This window comes from Drosophila grimshawi, unplaced genomic scaffold, assembly GCF_018153295.1.
Source record: "Drosophila grimshawi isolate 15287-2541.00 unplaced genomic scaffold, ASM1815329v1 contig_1369, whole genome shotgun sequence".
NCBI lineage: Eukaryota > Metazoa > Arthropoda > Insecta > Diptera > Drosophilidae > Drosophila > Drosophila grimshawi.
In genome coordinates this window covers 2,916,547-2,943,915 of record NW_025062891.1, presented here as the reverse complement: position 1 = coordinate 2,943,915, position 27,369 = coordinate 2,916,547, and the positions used below count along the sequence as shown (strand labels likewise).

Genomic DNA, 27,369 nt, shown 5'->3' with positions numbered 1-27,369 from the left:
TATGTTTTTGTGTGTCAGCTTTAAGTCTCTTTGATTTGATAATTAAAGATGTCAAAATTGTTCCATGTTGCTGTCCTGGCAGGCAGCTCAATGCTTGGGTTCTCTTCGACAGCCGTCAGCCAGGATGGGCGTAGCAGGATGCCGCAAATGAAACGTGAGCTGCCCAGTCGCAGCATGAATCTGGATGCGTTGCGTCGCACCGAGTACGATGTCCTCATCATTGGCGGCGGTGCTGTTGGCGCCGGTTGCGCCTTGGATGCGGCAACGCGTGGCTTGAAAACCGCTCTGGTTGAGGCTGATGATTTTGGCAGCGGCACCTCATCGAAATCGAGTAAGCTGCTGCACGGCGGCCTCAGAGATCTGGATCAGGCCATAGCCCATTTGGATGGCGCTGCCTTTCGACGCGTCCACTCCTCGCTGAAGGAGCGCAGTAATATCGCCAATCTGGCGCCGCATTTAAATCAGCCGGTGCCCATAATGCTGCCATTGCATCATTGGTGGCAAACGCCCATCTACTGGGCCAAACTGCATCTGTATCATCTGATGGCGCCCGGTCCAACGAAGGGTTTCCATTACATCAACTCCCGCGAGGCACTCGAACTCTTTCCGATGATGCGCCGCGAACTCTTTGGCGCCTTCATCTTCTACGAGGGGCAGCACGACGATGCCCGAATGTGCCTGGCCGTGGTGCTGACAGCTGCCCGGTATGGCGCCGATGTGTGCAATCACATGAAGGTGATTGATCTGCTGCGCGACAAGCAGAACATGGTTGTGGGTGCCAAGGCAGTTGACCAGCTGACCGGCAAATCGTACAAGATACGTGCCAAGATTGTGATCAATGCGACGGGTCCGTTGAGCGATGCCATTTCCCGGCTGGAAGATGCCGAAGCGACGCCACAATGCATACCCAGCTGGGCATCGCATCTGGTGCTGCCCCACTACTACTGTCCCGAGCAGGTGGGTCTCTTCGATCCGCATCCCGGGCATGGCTCGGCCATATTCTTTTTACCCTGGCTGGGGCACACACTGATGGGCACGGCGGGGGAGCGACGCGATCCGATGGAGGGGCCACATCCAACGGAAATGGAGGTGCAGTATCTCTTGGATGGCATCAGGCACTATATTAATCCCAACTTTGATGTGCGTCGTTGCGATGTGCTCGCCGTTTGGGGTGGCTACAAGCCGCTGCCGATTGAATCCGCAGAGCTGGCGGATTCGAGCTTGAGGAATCATGTCATCTCGCTGGGGCCGGGTAAAATGATCTCGATTGTGGGCGCCACATGGACATCGTTTCGTCTGATTGCCGAGCAGGCAATCGATGCAGCCATTCGAATTGGGGGCCTGGAACCGTTGCGCCTCAACTCGATAACGGCGAAATGTTGCAAATTGGATGGTGCCATTGGCTGGTCACCCAACATGTTTATACGCCTCGTGCAGGACTTTGGCCTGGAGCGAGACGTGGCCAAACACTTGTCCGACACGTACGGCTCCAACGCGTTCAAGGTGGCCGTTTGTGCCAACTCGTGTGGCGGCTCCTGGCCAATTGTTGGCAAGCGGCTGCACACCGAGTTCCCCTACATTGAGGTCGAGGTGAGGCAGGGCGTCAAGGATTATGCCTGCACCCTGGTGGATATGGTGGCGCGACGACTGCGCGTCGCATTCCTCAATGTCCAGGTGGCTGAGGAGATATTGCCGCGTTTGGCCAACGAGATGGCCCAGCAGCTCAATTGGTCGAAGAAACGCAAGGCCACCGAGATCAGGGAGGCGCGCAAGTTTCTCAACACCCAAATGGGACACAGTCCAGCTTATGAGCCAGCCCATTTGAGCATACCCATCAAATTGACGGTGAATCAGGTGCAGAAATATGCTGAACTTTTTAGGAATCTCGACGAGAATAATACGGGTTTTGTGTCCATTAGTAAATCGTGTGCGGCCATGAAATCGTTTGGGGTGAAAGAAATACCCGTTGATCTGATGCACAACGTGTTGCGCGACATCGACTGCCATGCGCCGGGCAAAGTGAATCTTTACGAGTTTCTGCTGCTAATGTCGGCCATTGTGCACGGCGACACGGCCTATTTGCACTACGCCAGGATGAGTCTCGATCAGAAACATTCGGCGATTAGCCATCGCAGGCGTGGCAGATTTGAGATACCCGTGGCGAGATCAGGAGGTGGATTGTAATCGTTAAATTGTTAATGAAATTTCAGTTTGCGTACTTTTTAAACAAATTTATGGCTTGCCAGATCGATGAAAATTGATGTGTAGTGCTGCCATATCGTTGTGGTCAGAGAAGAGTGTTGAATAACGCTGACGAACATTTCAAACTCGCATTTGTAACTGAAATTAACAATTAATGAATTCTTCGTAATTAAATCGAAATGTGTTTTGTACTGTGGTTGGATTTATTTGAATTTGTAAAACCTCACACTGAGTTTGGATACTGATGCATTTTGCGATATTTTCGTTTAAACTTTAAAATCGTGTAACATTATTTATATTCTCTGGACAAGACTATATGGATTTATTTGTATTTATAACATTAGATATATATTTATATGTTCTTTTTTTTATCTTTTGCAACAATTATGATAACATGCTAACGGTGTGTTGAATATATTGCAGAATTTGCTCCGCCAGGTAGAACATTTCATTTGTGTTTGTATCTTATGTATTTAAGTCATTCACATGCAAAATAAAACAATCTTGAGAGTGTGCTCTGTGTGTTTTTTAAATAAATCGAAATACTCAAAAACGAGAAACATAAACTAAAATAAATAATTTTGGTTTTTACAGAATAGGTAAAAATATAAATAATAATTGTTGCTATATATGGTTTTTTTTTACATGTATAGATAGATGTATGCATGAGAAATACATTTTTTTTTTATATATGGATTCTTTGAGTCTTAGTGCTTAACTTTGACCTGAGCTGAGACATTTATTTTTATTGTTTAACTATTAATAGATAAATGAATTGCTGTTTCGATTTTAGTGTATATATATGAAAATAAAACATTGATATTGACCATTGATTCTGCAATGCTTTAGTGCACTGGGCGTGATAATTGGTAATTTTGTTGTTGTGCATTTAACAACACTCTAAGCGACGGCATCTGTGTCGCATTCCTCCTCGACGGTTATGTACATGCCCTCCTCCTCATAGGCGGAATCGTGCTTGGCCAGGATTCTCAACAAGGGACGCAAACGCAGCCACCACTGTTTCTTCGGTATGCGTTGACTAAATTAGATTTGGAATTGCAATTAGATATTATATAATATAAATTTGTACAAAAATGCCAGGCTTACTCAAAGTTGGTCTCGCCGATGAGATCCACCAGTGGGCTGAAGCGATACTGACGCGAAACTATGCCGAGCAGTGTTGCCGTATCGTTTGATTTGCAATTGACCACACCGTTGGCATCGATGTTGTTCTTGATCTGGGTTGCCAGCCAGTCGACACACTTGGCGGCCATTTTGGTGCCCATGTTGCGATCGAAGGGTGTGGGTGAGCCACCCTGTTGCATGTGTCCCAGGATATTCATGCGGCAAGTGAAGAGACCCTTGCCCTCCTCCGAATACAGGCGATAGATGAAGTCAGTGGTGTAATTCTCACTGGCCTTCTCATTGCGCAAAATGAGACCGCGTGAAACGCCCTCGGCCATCTTCGAGGCCATGTGGTAGACATCCTGTTGCAGGTCCTTAATGGAGAACTTCTCCTCGTAAATGTAGGCAGCATCCGCGCCGCCAGCCAAGCCGGCCAGCGTGGCCAAATAACCGCAATAGCCACCCATTGTCTCAATGACGAAGACGCGACGCTTGGTGCCCTGAGCCGATTGGCGAATGCGATCGCAGATTTCGGTGATCTCGTTGAGGCCAGTGTCGCAGCCCAGCGAGAACTCAGTGCCGGGCACATTATTCGAGATGGTCGATGGAACGACAACGATCGGTATGCAAAACTCTGGATAATTGTCACGCTGATCGGAGATTTGGCCAGCGGCATGGTAGCTCTCGAATCCACCGATGATCAACAGACCCTGGATCCTGAACTCCTTGAGGCGAGCAGCGATCTCCTTGAACTTGCCCTCGGGCAGAGTGCGCTTGGTGCCCAAAAATGCACCACCTTGTCCAACCCAGCCAGACACATCCGACCTGCACAGGCACATGAGAATTTTTGTTTAAATTTAGCTGATTTATATTTGTTATTGTTTATATTTATACAGACCAGCCCAGCTCGCGAACATTGCCAGCAATGAGACCCTCGATGCCATCGTTGACGCCATAGACAACATCGCCGCGATAGATGGCATTGCGGACAAAGCTGCGCACCGCCGCATTCATGCCGCAAGCGGGCGCACCAATGTGCATCACAGCCAGCCTGTAGCCTTCGATCGGTTTGCCATTCTCATCGAAGCATTCCTTGGGCGGCTTCAAGCGCGTCAACATCTTGTACGTTTCCAGATTGCGTTCGAAGGAACGACCACGCAGCTTAACGGCATCCGCCCAGCGACGCTCCTTCATGGCCTTGGCCACGGCCTGGGTGCGTTCAACGCACTCCATCAGTGGCACACGCACCGTCTGGTTGCCATCCAGTGAAATGACAACAGGCAGCGATTCCGATGTTGCCTCCATTAGGGCCAGGGTCGCCTCGGCGCCCATGCGACAAGCCTGTTTTAATTAAAAAAAAAAATAAATATGGTCAGTAAATATATTGTGCAAGTAGTTTGTGAAAAGGCTTACCAAGACACGATCAAAGGCGCTGGGATTGCCACCGCGTTGCACATGACCCAGGACAGTGATGCGAGCGTCGTGCTTCAGACGCTCATCGATCACCTTCCTCACATCCTCGGCAGTAATCGGATGTCCCTCGCGATCCATGGCACCCTCCGCAACAATGACAATGTTCAGACGCTGACCAGCCGAACGCTCCTATTGACAAACAAGACAGAAATTAGAAAATGCTCCACAAAATGATTGGTTTGTCTTTTGAAATGATGTTAGTAGTGCGAGAACAGAAAGCAATGAACAGTATTTGTACAGATATTACAAACTAGAACAAAATAAATAAATGCGTTTAAGTAGAAAGCAGCAGCGCAATAAATGTTTAAGCATTGCATGAGTTCTACACTCAGAAAAAATGTTCTATCAATGTAGAAAATCGTTAAGCTGTTCACCTTATTATTAATAAATGATATTTCAAAGAGCCCGAGTCTCTCATTTCTAGATTTTTCTAAGATTTCTTTCCAGATTGTTTTGTTTTTTTAATATGTAGCTTTATTTTTACTTATTTTATTATTAAGCATTCGTTTTTTAGACAGTTTATAAAATGCATATAATTTTATTTGAAATATTTATTCGACTACTTTCTAGCTTGCGACTCTTTTTATTTCTAGAAATTTGAGTTTTTTATTTTCAAAAATATTTCATAAAAAACAGAATTTCAAATTTTATGAATTTTTATTTTTTTTATAAGCAATAGCAAAGAGTTTTTCTAATTTTAATTTAATTTAATTAATTTCTGCATAATGTTTTTAGAAATGATTACTAAATATACAAAAGAAAAATCTTGAAATTTTCTAGCCGTATTAATTTTTTCTTCGTATATTTACAAATATTTTAGATATCTATTCTCAATATTAGAAAAAAATCTTAAAGCCAAAATGAGAAATGAGGGATTTGTTTTATATAAATAACGAACAACTTTCTTGTTTTCAGAGCGATATTCATCTTAGAACGATTTTCTACATTTCTGAGTGTGTGCTGGAATAAAGGCGAATATGGATTGATAGCAAGTGACAAGGAAAAAGAACATATAATATTGATATGAAGCTGATTGTACTATATTTACTTGTCAACTTAACAGGTGTGTATGAAAAAAAAATATCAAAATTAAAGCCAATTAAATTGCCCCATGAAAAGAATTGATAGCTACACTTGAACCCAATAAAAGCCAATTTAATTGCCAATTAATTAGTGAGTAATTTTTGCTTGAAAAACGTTGGACAATAAACAGCAGCTCTTATTGACCATCTGTTAGATTTTGAAATGTTAGAATTTTCATAGATAATAAGAAACAATAAAACCACCATCGAGTATAGAGAATAGAGATTAGACTGCTGACCTGCTCTAGTTTTTTGCATAGTCTGTCCTGCCATAGAAGTTCAACGGGCTCTTCGGGAATTAGCATAAAATCAGCCTCTGTGGCAATAGCCGCTGAAATTGCTAAGTAGCTAAAAACAGAAAAATATTAAACACACAGAACCGATGCAGATGTGATGATTATTGACAACATGATTAGGATAAGGATAAGGAACACGAGATTATAATGGAATCATTCAACCGGTTGGGAACAAGGACCACTTGATGTATGTTAAAAAGAAAATAGAAAAGCCTGCTCTTAAGATCGACTAAATTTGAGAGATTCGCCAAGCAATAAGCAAATTCTGATATTAAAATTGTACATGATATATTTGCTAAATGCTGTCTGATGTGTGCCTGCTTGCAGTGTGTGTGTGTGTGTGTGATGTGTATTTTATGAGTGGAGTGTACCAACGGATCAAGAATATAGAATATAGAATATAGAATACAGTTTATAGGATATATATGTGTAGAGAAAGGAATCCACAAATATATAGTTAAACTTCTTGCCTGAGCTAATTGAGTGCAAAGTCTATCTGGCCAATCGGTTTTCGGTGGCATTTCGGGTATAAATATGAAATCAGCCTCGCTGGCTAGGCCACCAACAAGCGCTAGATAACTGTAAAAATATGGAGTATTATAGGTTACAGATAATACACATACATATATTAAAATGTTAGATCCACAACAAAGTCGAATAACTCAGAGGGGCAGAAAAAGAGACAACATTCGATACGAATGAAATACGAGTACATAAATTGTTTATTACGATATATGAACAAATATAGAAGGGGCTTTCAGGCATTTGTCAACAAAAAAAAAACAAAACAAAAAAAATATATATATTAAGGCGTGCTCCAATTTAAGCAAATTGCAAAGACATTCATTTCGTTTTTGGTTGTCTGGATGAAGAAACATTTTGTTGGCGATGTCAATTTTAATTCAATACTTTTGCTGTTGATCAGATATACATTTTAACAACAGCTGTTTTAATTGCTTTGATAATTTTTTAACGAAAGAGATGGCAGAAACTGCTTGGACTGAGGCCAACAAAATATTCTATGGCTAACATAAATGCGTTAAAAATGTTAGCCTAAAACGATTTAAATTTTTCGCGTGCTAAATGGAGTATTTAGCGCCAAGCAGCTGTTTGGCTGATAGCGTTTCAAGCTATTAAATTATTGTGCTTACAGCATTTATAACAATTTTGACAAAATTATATTTATTTATGAATTTAAATTAGTTTAAACTACTTTTATTTGACTTGTTATAAAGCTGAAGCTGATCGAAACAAGCAAAAATGGAGAGAGTAAATTTGTTGACAGGTGTTACACAGATAGAAGACAAAAAACGGAAAGGTTTTGTCATTTTACATTTTTGAACCATCAAATGGAACACAAAACAATATTTAAGTACCCTTCTCAATTATCAGTTTGTTTTTTTATATTAGTATTTAAATTCAGGGGTATTTTTGGATGACTTTCACAGTCTGCTATTGCTGAATCTATTCAAGTTTCGAATGAAATTTTGTGTAGTCAAGTTAAATCACTATTCAATTTATAGAATTTAAGTATATAAAAATAAACGCTCAACAGATAAGCTATAGCTCCAATACTGATTGTCTTAATCGCGAGCTGGAATTGTTCGACTCTTGTTTTCGTGTCGGAGATATGGATAAGAACATCAAATGCTTGAATTGGATAGAGAAATGCATGTACAAGTCGGATGAGACACTCATTAATCTGGATCGCTTGCTTGCCTGTTGCAGTTGGAGTATGAGTCTATCGGGCCAATCTTGTGGAGGCGGATGCTCTGGCAGAAAGACATAATCTGCCTCGGATATAATGCCAGCTACAACAGGTAAATAACTGCAGGGTAATGAACGTATTTAGCATTACCAATGCAAATCGGGCAGAGAGCAGAACAATTTCAAAGTAGTTACCCCATAAGATCTCAGACACGCTAAACATATTAGCAGCAGCCAAAAGGACAACTGGATCACTTACCCACAATGACGACCCATGACCTCCATGATGAAGGTACGCTGATGTGAGTAGGCCGTGCTGGCAATCGCATCGATTGCCTCAATAATCCGATGCAATGCGGTGTCGGTACCAATTGTCATGTCCGTGCCACAGAAATCGTTATCAATCGAACCCACCTGAACACAATAATAATATAAATAATAATAATAATATAATAATAATTTGCATTCGTCTCTTACCAATCCAACAATGTGGAGCACATTGTACTTGTTCCTCTGCTCGGCGGTAATGGTTGAATTCTTTGCCAGCTCATCCAGAAGGCTGGACCACTCCTGACGGAACAGATTGGCGCCAGTTAGGGAACCATCGCCGCCAATTACCACCAGATTGGTAATACCACGCTGCACCAAATTGTTGGCGGCCTTCAAGCGACCAGCGCGCTCACGGAAGTCCTGGCAACGGGCGGAGCCAATGATGGTGCCACCACGATGTATGATCGAGGATACAGATGCCCAGTTTGCCTCCTGAATGCAATCACCGCCATCGACCATGCCCTGGTAGCCTTCCCGGATGAAATACGCCTGTTCAATCACGAAATTTGTTTGAATAAATTCAACATTGTGCAATACTTATTTAAATTATTTAGCAATATTAACACTTATCGGGTTTAATAAGTACAATTTCTAAATAAGTGAATGAATGTAATAATGATGCAATATTGAGATTATCAGGTATTTTATCTTAATACAGAGAAATACCATTCTGACGTCATGCTTAACTTTGTTCTCTATTTAATATCAATAAATTATTAAAAATAAATTGTCAAAGGAATTAAATTTATTTAAGATTTATAGCAAAAGGAATTAAAATCAAATTACATTCCAAGCCACAGAATTATACAAAGTGCATTTAAATTAACTGGAAATGAGTTGAATTAAAAAAAGTAGCTCAATTTCAAATTGATTTGAAAATCGAAAAACAAAACGCGCGAATATTTAAAATGAAAAGTGGCATTCAAGGAAAATGAAAGTGACTTTGGGAAAGCAGCCTCTCAACAAATTATTCATTGCGAAAAGCGTCGTCATCATGGAATTTGGAGTAATTTATTTCATTTTCAATTATTTAATTTTCGCAACTTTTCAAGCCAAACAAGAAAGGCTAATAAAACCGTAACTGTTAATTTGGCAAACCAATAAAAGGCTCCGGAAATTAACACAACTTATTTTTGATGTTTGCCAATCAATAAAACTAATAGGCATTAATTAGTCTATGTAATTCACTTTTTAAACAATAACCGCATTTTCCCAGCTAATTCTGCGTGTTCGTTTTTGTAAGTCGCCCGAAATAAACTCAATGTCAAATTTGTGCACACACACACAGATACAAGTTGGTGTGTGTGTGGGTCGCTCTTATTTGATTTAAATATATGTTTTTTTTCTCTTGTTTTTTCTTTCTTTTCAGTCGGGCATGGGTTATCTAACGGCACTCGACATCTGCATAGTATGCTAATTCAACAAATTGTTTAAATTATGCTATAAATTTGAGAGCGATTGCAGCTACACACATATAGATATATATATATTTATATATATATATATATATATAGTATACAGTTCAATGGCTGAACTTGGTCGCATTAACCGATAAGCAAAAGTTTGTGTGTGGGCATATATACATAGTATATATATTTATAGCACATACAGCATTTACCTATACCAAGGCAAAAGCACTTGGCAGAGGTCAAAAACTCACCTTGCATCCCAAATAGATGGCCATACGGACACAGGCTCGCACAGCCGCATTCATGCCCTGGGAATCGCCGCCGCTGGTGAAGACGGCCAAACCCTTGTCGCGCTGCGAGCCGCGCGCAAGGAAACGTTGATGATTCTCACTATTCATTTTTTTTTTTAACTAATTCACTTCTTTCTTTTTTTTAGCAGAGTTAATTGATTCGAAAAACAAAAGAGTAACACACACACACACACGCACACAGGCGATTTGGTTTTGAATGAATCACTAGATCGTAAGCCGAGCAAGTGGAGAAGACTTTGTGGGATGTCAAGAATTTGTAATGAGTATGCTGCGGATGCGGATGCCGTTTGCGTCGTCGCCTGCGAGACGATTTTTAGTAACTGGCTGCGAGAGCGAGCGAGCAGCGGCGGTAGTCGACGAGCACCAAAGGCTTTTCGGCTTTGACGTTTCAAGGTGACCTCTAAACGCAGCAAACGCTTTTTATGTGTGTAAAGCGCAACTACACAGCCGAAACTAATACACTGATGCAACAAACTGGTCGACTGGTGTTTTTTGATTTACGATGGAATGCACTCGGCGCGCCTTTTTAGACTATGTTTCATTAATACAACGGTTTACAGTGGCGATGCGGCCGTGTTTTACAACCAAAATGTTAACCCAAATGTGGGTGAAAAAATGTCAATTACTATTGGACTCTTTTTTTCTTTTTTTTTTTGTTTACCTCACACTCGAGAGAGTGTCAAAATGACAGCTGTGCAACAGCTGTGCGCGCGACTAGTGGTTAAAAGCTCTCTCTCGCACATGCTCAGTAGCTTTTTGTAGTGGTGCTGCGTTGTGTACTCGTTAGCTTTTTGAATGCCAACAGCTAAAAGTGATTTACGAATTGCTTACGTATGGATACAGTGGTCTCACGTAATCGACGATATCTTGAAATGTGCGCAAGCATTTACGTAATTCTTCAATTTCATTCTCATCAGCATCATCACAGCTCTCTTTTCGCTGCTGGTAGAAACGAGTTTATCTTCCATCAATTGTTAGTCTTTCTACATTACTCACACTTCTGTCAGTCGTTGTATGAATATTTCTTAAATTTAGCATGCACTCAGAATTTGAACAGTTACGAAAATTAGAATGAGAACAATTTAAAGTGGCCCGATTCGCAGAATTACTAACTTTACCAAGATTATGTGTCCAATAATTTATCTCACGCCTTAAGCAGTAATCAACGATGCCATCGATTGCATTAATTGTGGACAGAACTTCAACAATATTATTGCACAAGTAACAGTAATACAAATCAATATCATAATCCTGCAGGGCGACTAAACAATCATACTTTTCCAATGGACCCAAACACTTTGACATTCTTTCATTAAAGGTAATCAACTTTGCTGACAAACTATCTTCGGGTTGGGCATCTTGTCGTTGCCATTGCATATTTTTAAGCTGAACCGTTAAAAGTCTTATCCGTTATTTTCTACAACGAATTTGAAAAGATGGAATACTCACTCCATTGAATTGTATTTCATTACGCTCGCTAGATTCTTGTAAGTGACGATTTGATGGACAGTTTTGAGACTTTGGGCGAATTTCTTGTGATTGGAAAAATCTATGCGAGGCATTTAAGATTTCATTCAAACACTTTTTTATTGCATTACCTGGCGGATAAATTTGTGAATACTCGCAATTTGATTGGATTCATACCCAGTTAGTTAATGACCAAAATGTTGCCAATTATCTTGCATAAATCGCATTTTAAATATTGACTTTGAAATATTGTTTATAAAAGCACAACCAATTTAAAAACATATTTCTATAAAAAAAAGTCGCACACTCGGTTTTAAGTTAAGATCATATTATATATAACTTTAAATAGAGACAGAGAGAGACAGAGAAAGAGAGAAATTGGGAGAGTGATATTGAAGGAGTGATTGAGAGAGAGAGAGAGGGGCTTCTAGGGACTTTTAGACAAAGCTAATAGGTATAAGAGAGAAAGAGATACACAAGGAAAAAGGCCAAATTATAATATAGAAATCACTAAATCAAAATCAATGGACCTAACGTGATATCGTCAAGATCGATAATAGAGAAATGTTAATCAACTTAAGCACATATGTATAATTTGTTGTCTTTACGGTTTTTTAATTTAGAACCGCTAAACTGATGGATCCGACAGCTGGTGCTCATCAAATTAACAGTACTTTAAGAATTCATTTTCTCTAGTTTGGCTCGAAGATAAGTAAAATATTGCTAATTTATTTTAGATACGACTTTTAAATATAACAAGTAAGTTTTCTAAATTAAAATGTATACATTCATGTTTCCCTTCGAGGACTCAAAGCAATATAAAATATTGATTGCAATTAATTCAAATTTATTAGCTTGGAATTTAAATATAGTTTCCGGAACTCAGAATTCTTATTTTGTATACATCGAATCTAAAATTGGAGTTTCCAAGAACATGTTTATAATACAGAACTTAAATTATTGAATGAATTAAATATTGAATTGTAAACTTAATCATTCATTCGGGTTCAACTTAATATTATGCAATATACTGTTTATATAAATGCTAAAAGAAAGCAACTTAGTAAAATATGATTAAGAAGGCTAGTTTAAATTAATTATGTTGCCAATAAGCGGACTCGTGGACGACCATCGCTGGCCGAATATCTGCCAAAGTGGGGCAACCCGTTAATGTCATGGTGACCTCGAAATCACGTTTCAAAATGGTCAGCAATTGCTCCACGCCACGCTGTCCGTTGGCAGCCAAGCCCCACAGCGTTGGGCGACCGATGAACACAGTTTGGGCGCCCAGAGCCAAGGCCTTGAATATATCGATGCCCTGCATGATGCCGCCATCCATCATGACGACCATATCCTTGCCCACGGCGGCAACAATCTCTGGCAGCACCTCAATGGAGGCTGGAGTCGTATCCAGCTGTCGTCCGCCATGATTGGATACAATGAGACCGGCACAGCCAATGTCACGAGCCAGTAGCGCGTCTTCAGCGGAGAGGATGCCCTTGAGCACGATGGGCAAGTGGGTGAGTTGCTGCAGCCATTTGACGTCCTGCCACGAAATGCTCGGATCATAGTTACAGGCCACATATTCATTCAGACCCGAACCGCCGCACTTGGACACAAATCCTTGGGTGCACTCCGCCTTGAAATTGGCCAAAGTGAGATGAGATGGCAGACTTAAGTGATTGCGTGCATCCGCTCGACGATCGCCATTGATGGGCGTGTCCACAGTCAAGACCAGGGCCTTGAAGTTAGCGCGCTCCGCCCGACGCACCAGTTCCTCAGTTAAACAGCTGTCCAGGAAAAACGGTTAGAAATGGAAACGAGCAGAGCAGTGGCCCAATCGAGCACTTACCGATCCCTGTATATGTAGAGCTGAAACCATTTGCATGTGTCTGGCGCTGCAGCAGCCACATCCTCGAGAGATGTGGTCGACAGTGTGCTCAATATGAATATGGAGCCGGCTTTGCCCGCTGCACGTGCGCTGCCAATCTCTCCATCCGGATGGGCCAGTTTCTGCATGGCAGTTGGCGCAATGCCGAGTGGCCAATTCAGATGCTCTCCAAGGATTTCACAGCTGGCGTCCAGCTTCGAAACGTCGCGCAAGCAACGCGGACGCAAACGCAATCTGTGAAAAGTTGTCAGATACAAAAATATATAATTATTTATTTGAAATTTACTATTTGTAATTCCTAAAAATATTTATTTATCGAAAGTGCAAATAAACTTACAGCGTCGAAATTATTTATTTTCTTAGATTTTTACCGATTTGCCACTTCATATATTTAAATTTAAAAATGATCTGAATAATAATTACTATAAATATTAGATATTAATATACACACCTCTTGTAGGCCTGGCGATTGAGGTTCAGGGTCACTTGCTCCCCAGCGCCACTCCTGTAGTAGTCCAAGGCATTCGGCTCCAGCTGCCCATTTGCCTTTTGCTCAAAGTCGGCGACAGAAACCAGCGACATTGTTCAGTTATTTTATATATTTATATATATTAATTGTAGCTTTTAGTTTATAATTTGCTTCTCTTGGGCTAGCTTTCAGCTGGCTATTGCTTTGCTCTCTGAACCAAAGAAGTGTTGAATGCTTGCTTTTATACTCACAGCTGAGGTTGATTGGTTCCGGCTACAAACACTACGAAAGAGATAGCAAATGTAAATATATAATGTATATTAAAATACACTAAATATATAATTAAAGTATGACAAATATATTATGTATTACTCTTATTATGAGCAGCGATATTAATCTATGAAATGTGTTTATATATAATTATATCAATATTTAATCATTATTTCTTTACTATCAATTTCTTGCCCCTATTTTATTTAGCTAATAGCAAACAAAATAATACATATTCTAATATATAAGTATTTTCTTGTACACACTTAAATATATTTCTTTTTTTTGTCTTTTAATGTGTTAAAAATTCGGCAAATTTCGCAAAGTTTGACGAAAGTTGCAGATAAATTATCATAAATGCCGGCTACTTTTTGTGTATTGCAAACCTGATCAATTAGCTCAAGTTGACAACAGTCGACTGCAGCAAAACATAAACAGAGAGCCAAAAGCAGAGAGAGCACCGACTTCCTCAATAGTATTAGTGACTGTCATACAGTTTACAATACCAACGCAATCTGTGTGAGCAGAGTCACAGAGCACAGCACAGAGAGCAGTGCCTCGTTTGACTGTGTTAGTGAGTTCCATGCGATTACTAATACACACAAACACTTGCGCTCATGAATGAAAGCAGAGGCTGTCGATGTGAGCTCATGTATTGGAGCAGTTTGAGTGTCTGTTGACTGCTTCGTGAAATTGAGAGACTTACGAAGAGAGCATCGGGTTGTGTGAGTGTATTAGTGAGCTACATGCAAAACACCCATACTTATGAAGAGTTACGCTCATTTTGTGTGCTGCTAGAAATATGTGTAGGAATACTCGGGAAACACAGTATTCGACACAATGCTACAGCTACCAGATGCCCACAGGTCGTCAGCCAGTTAGGATCACATCAAGAAGAAGTTGGGATCACATCAAGTAGAAGAACAGAAACTTCTTTAACTCCCTAGAACAAAGCGTATCAAAGTCATTTGAATGTGAAACATGTGCTTATGTGGAATTAATCTTTGTCCCATGCTCTATTGTAATTGTTTATTTGACCAATTTCAGTCTGAAATCTAAAACGCAATAATCTGGCCTCGCTTGAAATTCTCTGGTGTTTTTCCATTTGACTTTGGTTGTCAACAAGCAAAACAACATGCCACATATATTATTTAGCCTCGTAGATAAGCAACCTAGTTAAGAGCAGCAAGTAGGTAGGGGGAGGGTGCTGAGGAACATGTGTGACGGGCACTCTGAGTTGGAATACAGGGTGCCGCATAATTTGTTGTGTTGTTCAGCTATGCTTTAAACTTCTTTTAAGCTGCAAGCCTATCCAAAATGTTGCACGCTCAACCGAACCGATTGTTACCACATCTATTTGTGTGTGATGCATCGATGAGCGTGAATTTGTTTTAGTATTGGTGATTTGTACAGAACTCACCAACACTCCCATACCAACTGTGGCTCTCTTCCTCAATGCTTCTCTAATTCACGAAGTGCTGAGCAAATTAACAGTTTTCTATACATGAGACAATCAGTGAGCGTGAGCGTGTGCATGTGTTGGTAATTACATTGAACTCACTAACACAATCAAGCAGAGCACTGCTCTCTGTGCTCAGAACTCAGAACTCACATGGATCTCATAGCAAATGAGAGTTGGGTCTCAAATGAGCGTAGAATGTGCGTTGGTATTGCGAATTGTATGAAAGTCACTAATACCATTAAAGAAGTGGGTGCTCTCTCTGCTTTTGGCTCTCTGTTTATGTTTTGATTCAGTTTGGATTTGTGAGTTATAGATTTTAGAACAGTTACTACGGATTCTTTAATAACTATTTGTCAATGAACGTCATTTAATGCATTTTAATAATAACATCAGAAATCTGAAAAATTGCCAATGACGAAATTTAATCATTTTTGTTATTGAAAAACATTCAATATGAATAAACGTCATTTAAAACACTTTAAGAATTTCATCAGAAATTTGATAAATTTCCAATGCTGAAATTAAAACATTTCTGCTTATAGAAAAAAAGAATTTAATATAATTAACTTCTTATTGTTATTATTGCTACATAGATCAGTAAACCAAGCATGCCTCAACTTGTATCAAATAAACACAAATGTACAGTTGTATGTAATAATATATGTACATATTTGTGTATGTATGCTAGATAAGACAGCTTTTGACAACGTTCGCTAGACCGGTCTCTATCTCTATCTCTCTCTCTTTTTCTCTCTCACTGTCGCCCTCTTTCTCGTTCGTTCTCACTCTTCGTGGCTGTGGGCTGAGCGTATAAAAGGCCTCAGCTCAGCACAGTTGTCATTCAGTGTGATCAAGTAACTGAGCAAGTAAACAGTTAAGCTTATTTCCTTCTACGAGTTTTATAAAAGCGAAAACTAGAAATCAATCAAAATGCGTCTGGGACAAACAATGCCAAACTTTAAGGCGCAGACCACCAAGGGACCCATTAACTTCCACGACTGGCAGGGCAACTCGTGAGTATTACAATGGTTAAGGAAGAGAATAAATGAATAATAGATGGCGATTAGAATGTCAGCAGTTAATGGTTAATATCATTCTTAACCTCAATTGCAGCTGGGTTGTGCTCTTCTCACATCCCTCCGATTTTACGCCCGTTTGCACTACGGAATTGGGCCGCATTGCTGTCCATCAGCCGGAGTTTGCGAAGAGGAACACAAAGTGCTTGGCCCACTCTGTGGATCCACTCGATTCGCATGTGGATTGGGTGAATGACATCAAGTCATATTGCCTGGATATTCCCGGCGAGTTTCCATATCCCATTATTGCGGATCCCACACGCGATCTGGCCGTCTCCCTGGGCATGCTCGATGAGGATCAGAAGAAGGATCCCGAGGTGGGCAAAACAATTCGTGCCCTCTTCATCATTAGCCCTGATCACAAGGTGCGCCTGACCATGTTCTATCCCATGTCCATGGGTCGCAATGTTGAGTGAGTAAATCTGATTAGTCTGATTAATCTCATTAGCTGAAGCTGCAACAGCTCCTTAACTCTATTGCTTCCTCTTTCCCCTTAGTGAGATCCTGCGTTGCATTGATTCGCTGCAGTTGACCGATCGCTTGAAGGTGGTTGCCACGCCAGCAAATTGGACAGTGAGTATTACTCTTAGATATGGCTTAAAGACTTGCTAACTGATTTACATTCATCTGTATTTCTCTTCCTCTTCTACTTGTCCTGTAGCCTGGCACAAAGGTGATGATCCTGCCCAGCGTCAGCGATGCGGATGCCCACAAGCTGTTCCCCAAGGGCTTTGACAAGGTCTCCATGCCATCGGGCGTTAATTATGTCCGCACCACGGAGAACTATTAAAAGTCTTCTTCTTCTGCTTCTGCTTGTTCATCTTCATCTTTTTGAGCCAAATTTACAAACTATTGAATATTATTATTTTTATTGTACATTTCTTATAATGAATAAATAATACAATCATTTTATTTAAACTCTTTTACTTTTTAATTTTTAATTTTATTTAACTTTTCTTAGTATGCATAAATAAATAAGAAATTGATTTCACTTAAACTCTTTTATTTTTAAATTTATATAATAAAATGTCTCATAAGAAAAATCGACAATAAAATTATAAAAACTAAAATTTTCATATTTAAATTTCATGGTGGATTTCCGAGGTGTTCTTCAATAATTTTTTATTGGCTTATTTTGTTACCTATTTTATTATTAAACATTAGTATTTTAAGATTTCACTTCACGATAGTGAAAGTTTAATATAAAAGCCGAGACAGTAAATTGCTTTACTTGGTTCTGAATTATGGAAAGGATTTTTTCTAAAAGTGTATACATTTTAGAAATGTTTTTCTTAATAAAAGAGAATGTGTACAAAAAAATTGAAAAACCACTTTTCATTTAAAATATGATTTTTCCAATTTTTAGAAAGAAGAAAGACGATCTATTTTTTCAGCAATTTTCATTTTAAGGCGGTTTTCTAAGGACCAGGACTCCTAAGTTCTTGGTTGGCTATAGTCATAAGCAAGTAATGACCATGGGGAAGAATATGCTTAGGATACTCACTGGTCTAGTGACAGAATATTGTAGATTAAAAAGTCACCTAACGAAACAAGGCATTTGAGGTAGCAAACTATGCAGGTTTTGTGAAAGTGAGGAAGAATCCTCAAGGCACATTCCAGCAGAGTGTGCCACCTTAACTAGGAAAAGATGCAGCCTCCAAGGGATGCATGTTATGAGCTCCACAGACATAGCAGTCCTCAATCCAACAAAGATTCTCGCATTCCTGCGGGAGATGGGGTTGATGGAGGAGCTATAGGCTCAGAAGGGGTATAATAGGTCAAGTAGGTCACAGTGAAGATATCCTAACAATAATACTAATAATAATAATGATAATTATAGCTCATATTTATGTATATTGAGATATGGCTAAATCAAAAACAATTGATCTAAATTGAGATCGTGAAAATAGAAAAGAGAGAGGCACCTATTTTGAACATTGTGAATTAAATTATGAATAATTAATTAAAGAAATGTTAATCAACTTAATTTATAATTTATTATTTCCAGACTTTTCAATTTGGAATCATTAATCTGAACCCCAGACTACGAGTGCTAATCAAATGAACAGCTGAGTAGCATGTTAATTAATTTCGAAGCTTCCTCTTTAATAATTAAATAAACAAATTAGGAATCACAGCCATTATATATATATGTAATTATTTAATCCCTCTTGTTTGGCTGGAAGATATGGAAAATGTTTCTGTTTTATGTTTGATGATTCTTTCGCGACTTTTAAAGATAACAAATAAATGATCTTCTTTAGAATTCATTCATGTTTCCCTTTGAGGACTCAAAGTCCAATATCCTTTAATAAGTGGGACTCAATAAAAATATTGACTGAAATTAGTTCAAATTTATTCGCTTGGAATTTAAATATAGCATCAAGAATTTAGAATTCTTATTTTGTATACATCGAATCTTAAATTGGAGTTTCCGAGAACATGTTTATAATACAGAACTTAAATTATTGAATGAATTAAATATTGAATTGTCAACTTAATTATTCATTTGGGCTCAACTTAATATTATGCAATATACTGTTTATATAAATGCTAAAAGAAAGCAACTTAGTAAAATATGATTAAGAAGGCTAGTTTAAATTAATTATGTTGCCAATAAGCGGACTCGTGGACGACCATCGCTGGCCGAATATCTGCCAAAGTGGGGCAACCCGTTAATGTCATGGTGACCTCGAAGTCACGTTTCAAAATGGTCAGCAATTGCTCCACGCCACGCTGTCCGTTGGCAGCCAAGCCCCACAGCGTTGGGCGACCGATGAACACAGTTTGGGCGCCCAGAGCCAAGGCCTTGAATATATCGATGCCCTGCATGATGCCGCCATCCATCATGACGACCATATCCTTGCCCACGGCGGCAACAATCTCTGGCAGCACCTCAATGGAGGCTGGAGTCGTATCCAGCTGTCGTCCGCCATGATTGGATACAATCAGACCGGCACAGCCAATGTCACGAGCCAGTAGCGCGTCTTCAGAGGAGAGGATGCCCTTGAGCACGATGGGCAAGTGGGTGAGTTGCTGCAGCCATTTGACGTCCTGCCACGAAATGCTCGGATCATAGTTACAGGCCACATATTCATTCAGACCCGAACCGCCGCACTTGGACACAAATCCTTGGGTGCACTCCGCCTTGAAATTGGCCAAAGTGAGATGAGATGGCAGACTTAAGTGATTGCGTGCATCCGCTCGACGATCGCCATTGATGGGCGTGTCCACAGTCAAGACCAGGGCCTTGAAGTTAGCGCGCTCCGCCCGACGCACCAGTTGCTCAGTTAAACAGCTGTCCAGGAAAAACGGTTAGAAATGGAAACGAGCAGAGCAGTGGCCCAATCGAGCACTTACCGATCCCTGTATATGTAGAGCCGAAACCATTTACATGTGTCTGGCGCTGCAGCAGCCACATCCTCGAGAGATGTGGTCGACAGTGTGCTCAATATGAATATGGAGCCGGCTTTGCCCGCTGCACGTGCGCTGCCAATCTCTCCATCCGGATGGGCCAGTTTCTGCATGGCAGTTGGCGCAATGCCGAGTGGCCAATTCAGATGCTCTCCAAGGATTTCACAGCTGGCGTCCAGCTTCGAAACGTCGCGCAAGCAACGCGGACGCAAACGCAATCTGTGAAAAGTTGTCAGATACAAAAATATATAATTATTTATTTGAACTTTCATAAAAATATTTATTTATCGAAAGTGCAAATAAACTTACAGCGTCGAAATTATTTATTTTCTTAGATTTTTACCGATTTGCCACTTCATATATTTAAATTTAAAAATGATCTGAATAATAATTACTATAAATATTAGATATTAATATACACACCTCTTGTAGGCCTGGCGATTGAGGTTCAGGGTCACTTGCTCCCCAGCGCCACTCCTGTAGTAGTCCAAGGCATTCGGCTCCAGCTGCCCATTTGCCTTTTGCTCAAAGTCGGCGACAGAAACCAGCGACATTGTTCAGTTATTTTATATATTTATATATATTAATTGTAGCTTTTAGTTTATAATTTGCTTCTCTTGGGCTAGCTTTCAGCTGGCTATTGCTTTGCTCTCTGAACTAAAGACGTGTTGAATGCTTGCTTTTATACTAACAGCTGAGGTTGATTGGTTCCGGCTACAATCACTACGAAAGAGATAGCAAATAGCAAATGTAAATATATAAAGTATATTAAAATACACTAAATATATACTTAAAGTATGACATATATATTATGTATTACTCTTATTATGAGCAGTGACATTAATTTATGAAATGTGTTTATATATAATTATATCAATATTTAATTATTATTTCTTTACTATCAATTTCTTGTCACTATTTCATTTAGCTTGTAGCAGAAAAATAATACTCATTCTAATATATATTTATTTACTTGCACACATTTAAATAATTTTTTTTTGTATTTGAATGTGTTAAAAATTCGGCAAATTTCGCAAAGTTTGCCGAAAGTTGCAGATAAATTATTATAAATGCCGGCTACTTTGTGTGTATTGCAAACCTGATCAATTAGCTTAGGTAGCAAAAAACATAAACAGAGAGCCAAAAGCAGAGAGAGCACCTACTTCCTCAATAGTATTAGTGACTGTCATACAGTTTACAATACCAACGCAATCTGTGTGAGCAGAGTCACAGAGCACAGCACAGAGAGCAGTGCCTCGTTTGACTGTGTTAGTGAGTTCCACGCGATTACTAATACACACAAACACTTGCGCTCATGAATGAAAGCAGAGGCTGTCGATGTGAGCTCATGTATGGGAGCAGTTGACTGCTTCGTGAAATTGAGAGACTTACGAAGAGAGCATCGGGTTGTATGAGTGTATTAGTGAGCTACATGCAAAACACCCATACTTATGAAGAGTTACGCTCATTTTGTGTGCTGCTAGAAATATGTGTAGGAATACTCGGGAAACACAGTATTCGACACAATGCTACAGGTACCAGATGCCCACAGGCCGTCAGCCAGTTAGGATCACATCAAGAAGAAGTTGGGATCACATCAAGTGGAAGAATTGAAACTTCTTTAACTTCCCTAGAACAAAGCGTATCAAAGTCATTTGAATGTGAAGCATATGCTTATGTGGAATTAATCTTTGTCCCATGCTCGAGTCAAATCTATTGTAAATGTTTATTTGACCAGTTCCAGTCTGAAATCTAAAACGCAATAATCTGGCCTCGCTTGAAATTCTCTGGTGTTTTTCCATTTGACTTTGGTTGTCAACAAGCAAAACAACATGCCACATATATTATTTAGCCTCGTAGATAAGCAACCTAGTTAAGAGCAGCAAATAGGTAGGGGGAGGGTGCTGAGGAACATGTGTGACGGGCACTCTGAGTTGGAATACAGGGTGCCGCATAATTTGTTGTGTTGTTCAGCTATGCTTTAAACTTCTTTTAAGCTGCAAGCCTATCCAAAATGTTGCAAGCTGAACCGAACCGATTGTTACCACATCTATTTGTGTGTGATGCATCGATGAGCGTGAATTTGTTTTAGTATTGGTGATTTGTACAGAACTCGCCAACACTACCATACCAACTGTGGCTCTCTTCCTCAATGCTTCTCTAATTCACGAAGTGCCGAGCAAATCAAAGGTTTTCTATACATGAGACAATCAGTGAGCGTAAGCGTGTGCATGTGTTGGTAATTACATTGAACTCACTAACACAATCAAGCAGAGCACTGCTCTCTGTGCTCAGAACTCAGAACTCACATGGATCTCATAGCAAATGAGAGTTGGGTCTCAAATGAGCGTAGAATGTGCGCTGGTATTGCGAATTGTATGAAAGTCACTAATACCATTAAAGAAGTGGGTGCTCTCTCTGCTTTTGGCTCTCTGTTTATGTTTTGATTCAGTTTGGATTTGTGAGTTATATATTTTAGAGCAGTTACTACGGATTCTTTAATAACTATTTGTCAATGAACGTCATAAAATGCATATTAATAATAACATCAGAAATCTGAAAAATTGCCAATGACGAAATTTAATCATTTTTGTTATTGAAAAACATTCAATATGAATAAACGTCATTTAAAACACTTTAAGAATTTCATCAGAAATTTGATAAATTTCCAATGCTGAAATTAAAACATTTCTGCTTATAGAAAAAAAGAATTTAATATAATTAACTTCTTATTGTTATTATTGCTACATAGATCAGTAAACCAAGCATGCCTGAACTTGTATCAAATAAAAACAAATGTACAGTTGTATGTAATAATATATGTACATATTTGTGTATGTATGCTAGATAAGACAGCTTTTGACAACGTTCGCTAGACCGGTCTCTATCTCTATCTCTCTCTCTTTTTCTCTCTCACTGTCACTCTCTTTCTCGTTCGTTCTCACTCTTCGTGGCTGTGGGCTGAGCGTATAAAAGGCCTCAGCTCAGCACAGTTGTCATTCAGTGTGATCAAGCAACTGAGCAAGTAAACAGTTAAGCTTATTTCCTTCTACGAGTTTTATAAAAGCGAAAGCTAGAAATCAATCAAAATGCGTCTGGGACAAACAATGCCAAACTTTAAGGCGCAGACCACCAAGGGACCCATTAACTTCCACGACTGGCAGGGCAACTCGTGAGTATTACAATGATTAAGGAAGAGAATAAATGAATAATAGATGGCGATTAGAATGTCAGCAGTTGGTTTATTTATTATATTTTTATTTTACTTATATGATTAATATCATTCTTAACCTCAATTGCAGTTGGGTTGTGCTCTTCTCACATCCCTCCGATTTTACGCCCGTTTGCACTACGGAATTGGGCCGCATTGCTGTCCATCAGCCGGAGTTTGCGAAGAGGAACACAAAGTGCTTGGCTCACTCTGTGGATCCACTCGATTCGCATGTGGATTGGGTGAATGACATCAAGTCGTATTGCCTGGATATTCCCGGCGAGTTTCCGTATCCCATTATTGCGGATCCCACACGCGATCTGGCCGTCTCCCTGGGCATGCTAGATGAGGATCAGAAGAAGGATCCCGAGGTGGGCAAAACAATTCGTGCCCTCTTCATCATTAGCCCTGATCACAAGGTGCGCCTGACCATGTTCTATCCCATGTCCATGGGTCGCAATGTTGAGTGAGTAAATCTGATTAGTCTGATTAATCTGATTAGCTGAAGCTGCAACAACTCCTTAACCCTATTTCTTCCTCTTTCCCCTTAGTGAGATCCTGCGTTGCATTGATTCGCTGCAGTTGACCGATCGCTTGAAGGTGGTTGCCACGCCAGCAAATTGGACAGTGAGTATTACTCTTAGATATGGCTTATAGACTTGCTAACTGATTTACATACTTATGTATTTCTCTTCTTCTTCTGACTGTAGCCTGGCACAAAGGTGATGATCCTGCCCAGCGTCAGCGATGCGGATGCCCACAAGCTGTTCCCCAAAGGCTTTGACAAGGTCTCCATGCCATCGGGCGTTAATTATGTCCGCACCACGGAGAACTATTAAAAGTCTTCTTCTGCTTCTTCATCTTCATCTTTTTGGGCCAACTTTACAAACTATTGAATGTTATTATTTTTATTGTACACCTCTTATAATGAATAAATAATACAATCATTATATTTAAACTCTTTTATTTTTTGATTTTTCATTTTTATTTAACTTTTCTTAGTATGTATTAATAAATAAGAAATTGATTTCACTTAAACTCTTTTATTTTTAAATTGATATAATAAAATGTGTCATAAGAAAAATCGACAATAAAATTTAAAAAAAACTACAATTTTCATATCTAAATTTTATGGTGGATTTAATTTCCGGGGTGTTCTTCAAGAATTGTTTTATTAGCTAATTTTGTTACTTATTTTATTATTAAACATTAGTATTTTTAGACTTCACTAAGGAAGACTAAAGTTGAATATAAAAGCCGAGCCAGTAAATTGCATTACTCGGCTCTACATTTTACAAAATTGTTTCTAATATTTAGAAATCACTTCTAAAATCAAGAAAAACTTTATATTTTTATAGCGATTTTAATTTGAGGGCGATTATCTAAAATCTGTGGCCATTTTTTCCTCTGGGTGTAGACAAACAACAAACTACTTACAACTAGTTGTTGCCTTTATTAATATTTACTTATACCCATTCAGGTAGGTGTAATTTACATGTTAATTGACAGTCAAATCGACAAGTACGAAAAAAGTCATTGCAAACAACTGCAAAGCTTAAACTGTCGTCAAACAAGCTTCGATTTTATTTATAAATAACAATAAAATTCCCGCATATTAATATAATTAGTTCGAGAAACATTGCATTGATGCAATAGACTGAAATAAAAACTTAAACATTGCAATTAATTAATTCATATTTTACTAATACAGCGCAAGCATTCGTCGGCATGCTCAATATTTTGACTGGTAGTGTAAAGCTTCCAGCAAAATTTGAAGCTTTTACGATGTAACGGCTTGCGGACAGCTGTTTCTGATAAGCACAACAAAAACAAAAACAACAACAACAGCAGCAGCAGCGTTGCCGCTGTTGACGATTCTTCGCTTACGTCGGTACTTTGGCGCTGTTTTCTGTTTGCTCCTGAGTCAGTTCAAATTCAGCCTGGCGCGCGTTCGGTTCTGCGCTACTCAGGCAACATTAAAAAGCACAATTAACGGTAAATGAAAGGCACAAATGTGCGCTGTGTTTGTTTCTTCTTGTGCGTTTTGTTTGCTATTTGCATTTGTTGTCGAAACTTTTGTGTGTCTCTGGACGATATTTCGTCGCGTGTGCTGGTTCCCCATTTACGTCAGAGTGTGTGCGTGTGTGTGTGTGTGTGTGTGTGTGCATGTGTGTGCGTGCGTGTGTTTCTGATTCAAAAATATGCCTGCACTCAGATTGGCCAAAGTGATCTGATCGCTTATGCGAGTCGTGTCGTGTTTCTTGTGTGTTTCCATTATTTTTTGTTCTTATCTCATTCTCTATCGATGCCAAAAACTACTAAAATTAATGTTAGGCAGTCGCCACCCGTAAAAAGTTTTGTGTCCATGCAGTAAATGCACTAACAACAACAACAACAACAACAACAACAACAACGGCAATCGTCCAAAAAGTTTGGTGTCAAAAGTTTTGATGACTATGCGCATAAAATATGCTGGCAACATTTACATCTTTGGCAGTTAAGTGCTAAGGAGCCGTAAAAGGTAAAAAGATTTCCTCTCCTTTCTCTGAATAATGCATTTAATTATCGCACTGTACAAACAATAACAACAAAAGAAAAAGAAAAAAAAAAAAAAAAAAAAACACAAACGTACAACTGAATAAATATTGTCTGTGTTGACTTTTATTTTCGATAGTCGTCCTTTGGGAATCGAACCCATTTATTTGGCATGCAGATAGCGACAATATTTGATTGGTTTCCACATTTGCTGTCCACAAGGAGAGAAAACTTTGTTCGTCAACTGGCACTGGCACTGGCACTGGCACTGGCACTGGAACTGACACTCAAACTGACACTGAAACTTAAACCGAAACTCAAATTGAAACTGAGAGCTGATTAAGAGCACTCCACAAAGTTAATGAAATTTTGCATTTAGAATTCGTTCATGGAATACCAATTAAAAGCATAGACACTTTGCAATTGTATTTTATTAATATGTCTTATTTTCATTTTAAATGCTTTCGTAAAAAAGAATGTTCACAATAGTTTTTAGTTTTATTATTATTGTTTTAAGTTTAGTTTAATTTAGAAACATGCATTTGAAATCAGGTTGATAAACCGAAACTAATTTAAGTCCTAATTCCGATTCTGGTGTGTAAAATAAACAAAATTTCTGCTAGAAACAGTATTTTCCCTACCTTTTTACGTTATCCGGTTACGTATTGGTGCCTTGATTGTTACGGTATGTTGCCGGTACCGCTCCGTAAACCTACACAGACACATTCGCATGCATGCAAAAAAGTAACGGAATTTACCATTATGTTACTCTGCGATTTTTTTTGGGTCAGATACGATATTTTTGGAAAATGTAATATCAGTTCCGGCATTTAATATATTTGAAGCTCATTTTTAATTTAGCTTCTGATTCCGATTCGAAATTTCTATCCGGATTCCAGTTTCGGTTTGACACCCTGTTAAAAATCAATTCTGAATTTATTTAATTAAATAATTTGTAAATTTATTAGTAATTGTGAAATGTGAAATATCATTTAAATTTTCCTTTTTGTGAAGGAAATTATAAAATTAGTTTCTATTACGTATTCTAGGAAATGATTTATTATATTTTATAAAATATTAGCCAGAACTCACTTTTAATCAGTCCTTTGACCTTAAGCAATCCTTTCAACAAACAGTAATCACAAAATTGTGAGATTTACCTTCAGCTGTGCCAAAATGTGAAACCCTTTTCCCATATTTAATGGCTCAATTAAATTGACACACAAAAGGTTAAACTATTTGCCCTTTTTTCCTGCCCAAATTACAATATACCAAAGATAAAACCAACACACACACACAGATACACACACACACACACAGGCACACAAGTTCTGCAAACAAATGCCAAATAAATGAATATTTAAATATATAATTTAAAGCTTATCAGGGATAATTTTTTGGCGGCAGCGCAAAAGTTTAGTCAGCCTGGAAGCAAAAAGGTGATAGACTGAAACAACTACAGTGCGAGAGAGAGAGAGAGAGAGAGAGAGAGAGAGAGAGAGAGAGAGAGAAAGAGATAAAGGGAGAGGGATAGATGGGGATAGCAGTGAACAGTAGACGGTAAGCAGCATTAGCCTTAATTATTTATAAATTTGTTTTTAATTTTCTGTTTAACTTTTATTCTGTCCATTTAAAAAGC

General features: G+C 39.1%; 6 protein-coding genes and 1 long non-coding RNA gene across 12 annotated transcripts; 4 read left to right on the top strand and 3 right to left on the bottom strand.

The window, feature by feature from the left end:
* The first annotated feature begins 27 nt into the window (after positions 1-27).
* On the top strand, positions 28-2,393 carry LOC6559766 (glycerol-3-phosphate dehydrogenase, mitochondrial). The gene has a single exon (XM_001987165.2). The coding sequence runs from the start codon at positions 49-51 to the stop codon at positions 2,182-2,184; it is 2,136 nt and encodes a 711-aa protein (XP_001987201.1). The 5' UTR covers positions 28-48; the 3' UTR covers positions 2,185-2,393.
* Positions 2,387-11,592, bottom strand: LOC6559765 (ATP-dependent 6-phosphofructokinase). Of its 6 annotated transcripts, none has more exons than XM_032735655.1 (12): positions 11,534-11,592; positions 11,385-11,484; positions 10,932-11,321; positions 10,767-10,877; positions 9,876-9,977; positions 8,363-8,704; positions 8,145-8,299; positions 7,898-8,006; positions 4,741-4,929; positions 4,226-4,668; positions 3,310-4,152; positions 2,917-3,241 (listed from the first exon to the last, which is right to left on the bottom strand). In XM_032735655.1, the coding sequence occupies exons 1-12, from the start codon at positions 11,575-11,577 to the stop codon at positions 3,103-3,105; spliced, it is 2,967 nt and encodes a 988-aa protein (XP_032591546.1). In that variant the 5' UTR covers positions 11,578-11,592; the 3' UTR covers positions 2,917-3,102. The 6 variants fall into 6 exon arrangements, with proteins under 6 accessions (XP_032591551.1, XP_032591546.1, XP_032591547.1 ...); XM_032735656.1 differs by lacking the exon at positions 7,898-8,006 and adding an exon at positions 6,649-6,757; XM_032735657.1 differs by lacking the exon at positions 7,898-8,006 and adding an exon at positions 6,122-6,230.
* Positions 11,593-12,230: 638 nt separating this feature from the next.
* On the bottom strand, positions 12,231-13,975 carry LOC6559764 (peroxisomal (S)-2-hydroxy-acid oxidase GLO3). The gene is made up of 3 exons (XM_001987163.2): positions 13,745-13,975; positions 13,255-13,527; positions 12,231-13,192 (listed from the first exon to the last, which is right to left on the bottom strand). Exons 1-3 carry the CDS (start codon positions 13,873-13,875, stop codon positions 12,496-12,498), a joined length of 1,101 nt encoding a protein of 366 aa, XP_001987199.1. The 5' UTR covers positions 13,876-13,975; the 3' UTR covers positions 12,231-12,495.
* A 2,363-nt stretch (positions 13,976-16,338) lies between these two features.
* On the top strand, positions 16,339-17,488 carry LOC6559763 (peroxiredoxin-6). Its single transcript, XM_001987162.2, has 4 exons — positions 16,339-16,507; positions 16,608-16,982; positions 17,068-17,143; positions 17,232-17,488. Exons 1-4 carry the CDS (start codon positions 16,425-16,427, stop codon positions 17,358-17,360), a joined length of 663 nt encoding a protein of 220 aa, XP_001987198.1. The 5' UTR covers positions 16,339-16,424; the 3' UTR covers positions 17,361-17,488.
* Positions 17,489-18,902: 1,414 nt separating this feature from the next.
* LOC6559778 (peroxisomal (S)-2-hydroxy-acid oxidase GLO3) lies at positions 18,903-20,667 on the bottom strand. Its single transcript, XM_001987161.2, has 3 exons — positions 20,408-20,667; positions 19,931-20,203; positions 18,903-19,868 (listed from the first exon to the last, which is right to left on the bottom strand). The coding sequence occupies exons 1-3, from the start codon at positions 20,536-20,538 to the stop codon at positions 19,172-19,174; spliced, it is 1,101 nt and encodes a 366-aa protein (XP_001987197.1). The 5' UTR covers positions 20,539-20,667; the 3' UTR covers positions 18,903-19,171.
* Positions 20,668-22,987: 2,320 nt separating this feature from the next.
* LOC6559777 (peroxiredoxin-6) lies at positions 22,988-24,153 on the top strand. The gene is made up of 4 exons (XM_001987160.2): positions 22,988-23,156; positions 23,287-23,661; positions 23,747-23,822; positions 23,906-24,153. The coding sequence occupies exons 1-4, from the start codon at positions 23,074-23,076 to the stop codon at positions 24,032-24,034; spliced, it is 663 nt and encodes a 220-aa protein (XP_001987196.1). The 5' UTR covers positions 22,988-23,073; the 3' UTR covers positions 24,035-24,153.
* A 999-nt stretch (positions 24,154-25,152) lies between these two features.
* Positions 25,153-26,327, top strand: LOC116806590. The gene is made up of 3 exons (XR_004365688.1): positions 25,153-25,190; positions 25,530-25,716; positions 25,870-26,327. It is a non-coding gene; the product is annotated as an uncharacterized LOC116806590 (long non-coding RNA).
* The last annotated feature ends 1,042 nt before the right edge of the window (positions 26,328-27,369 follow it).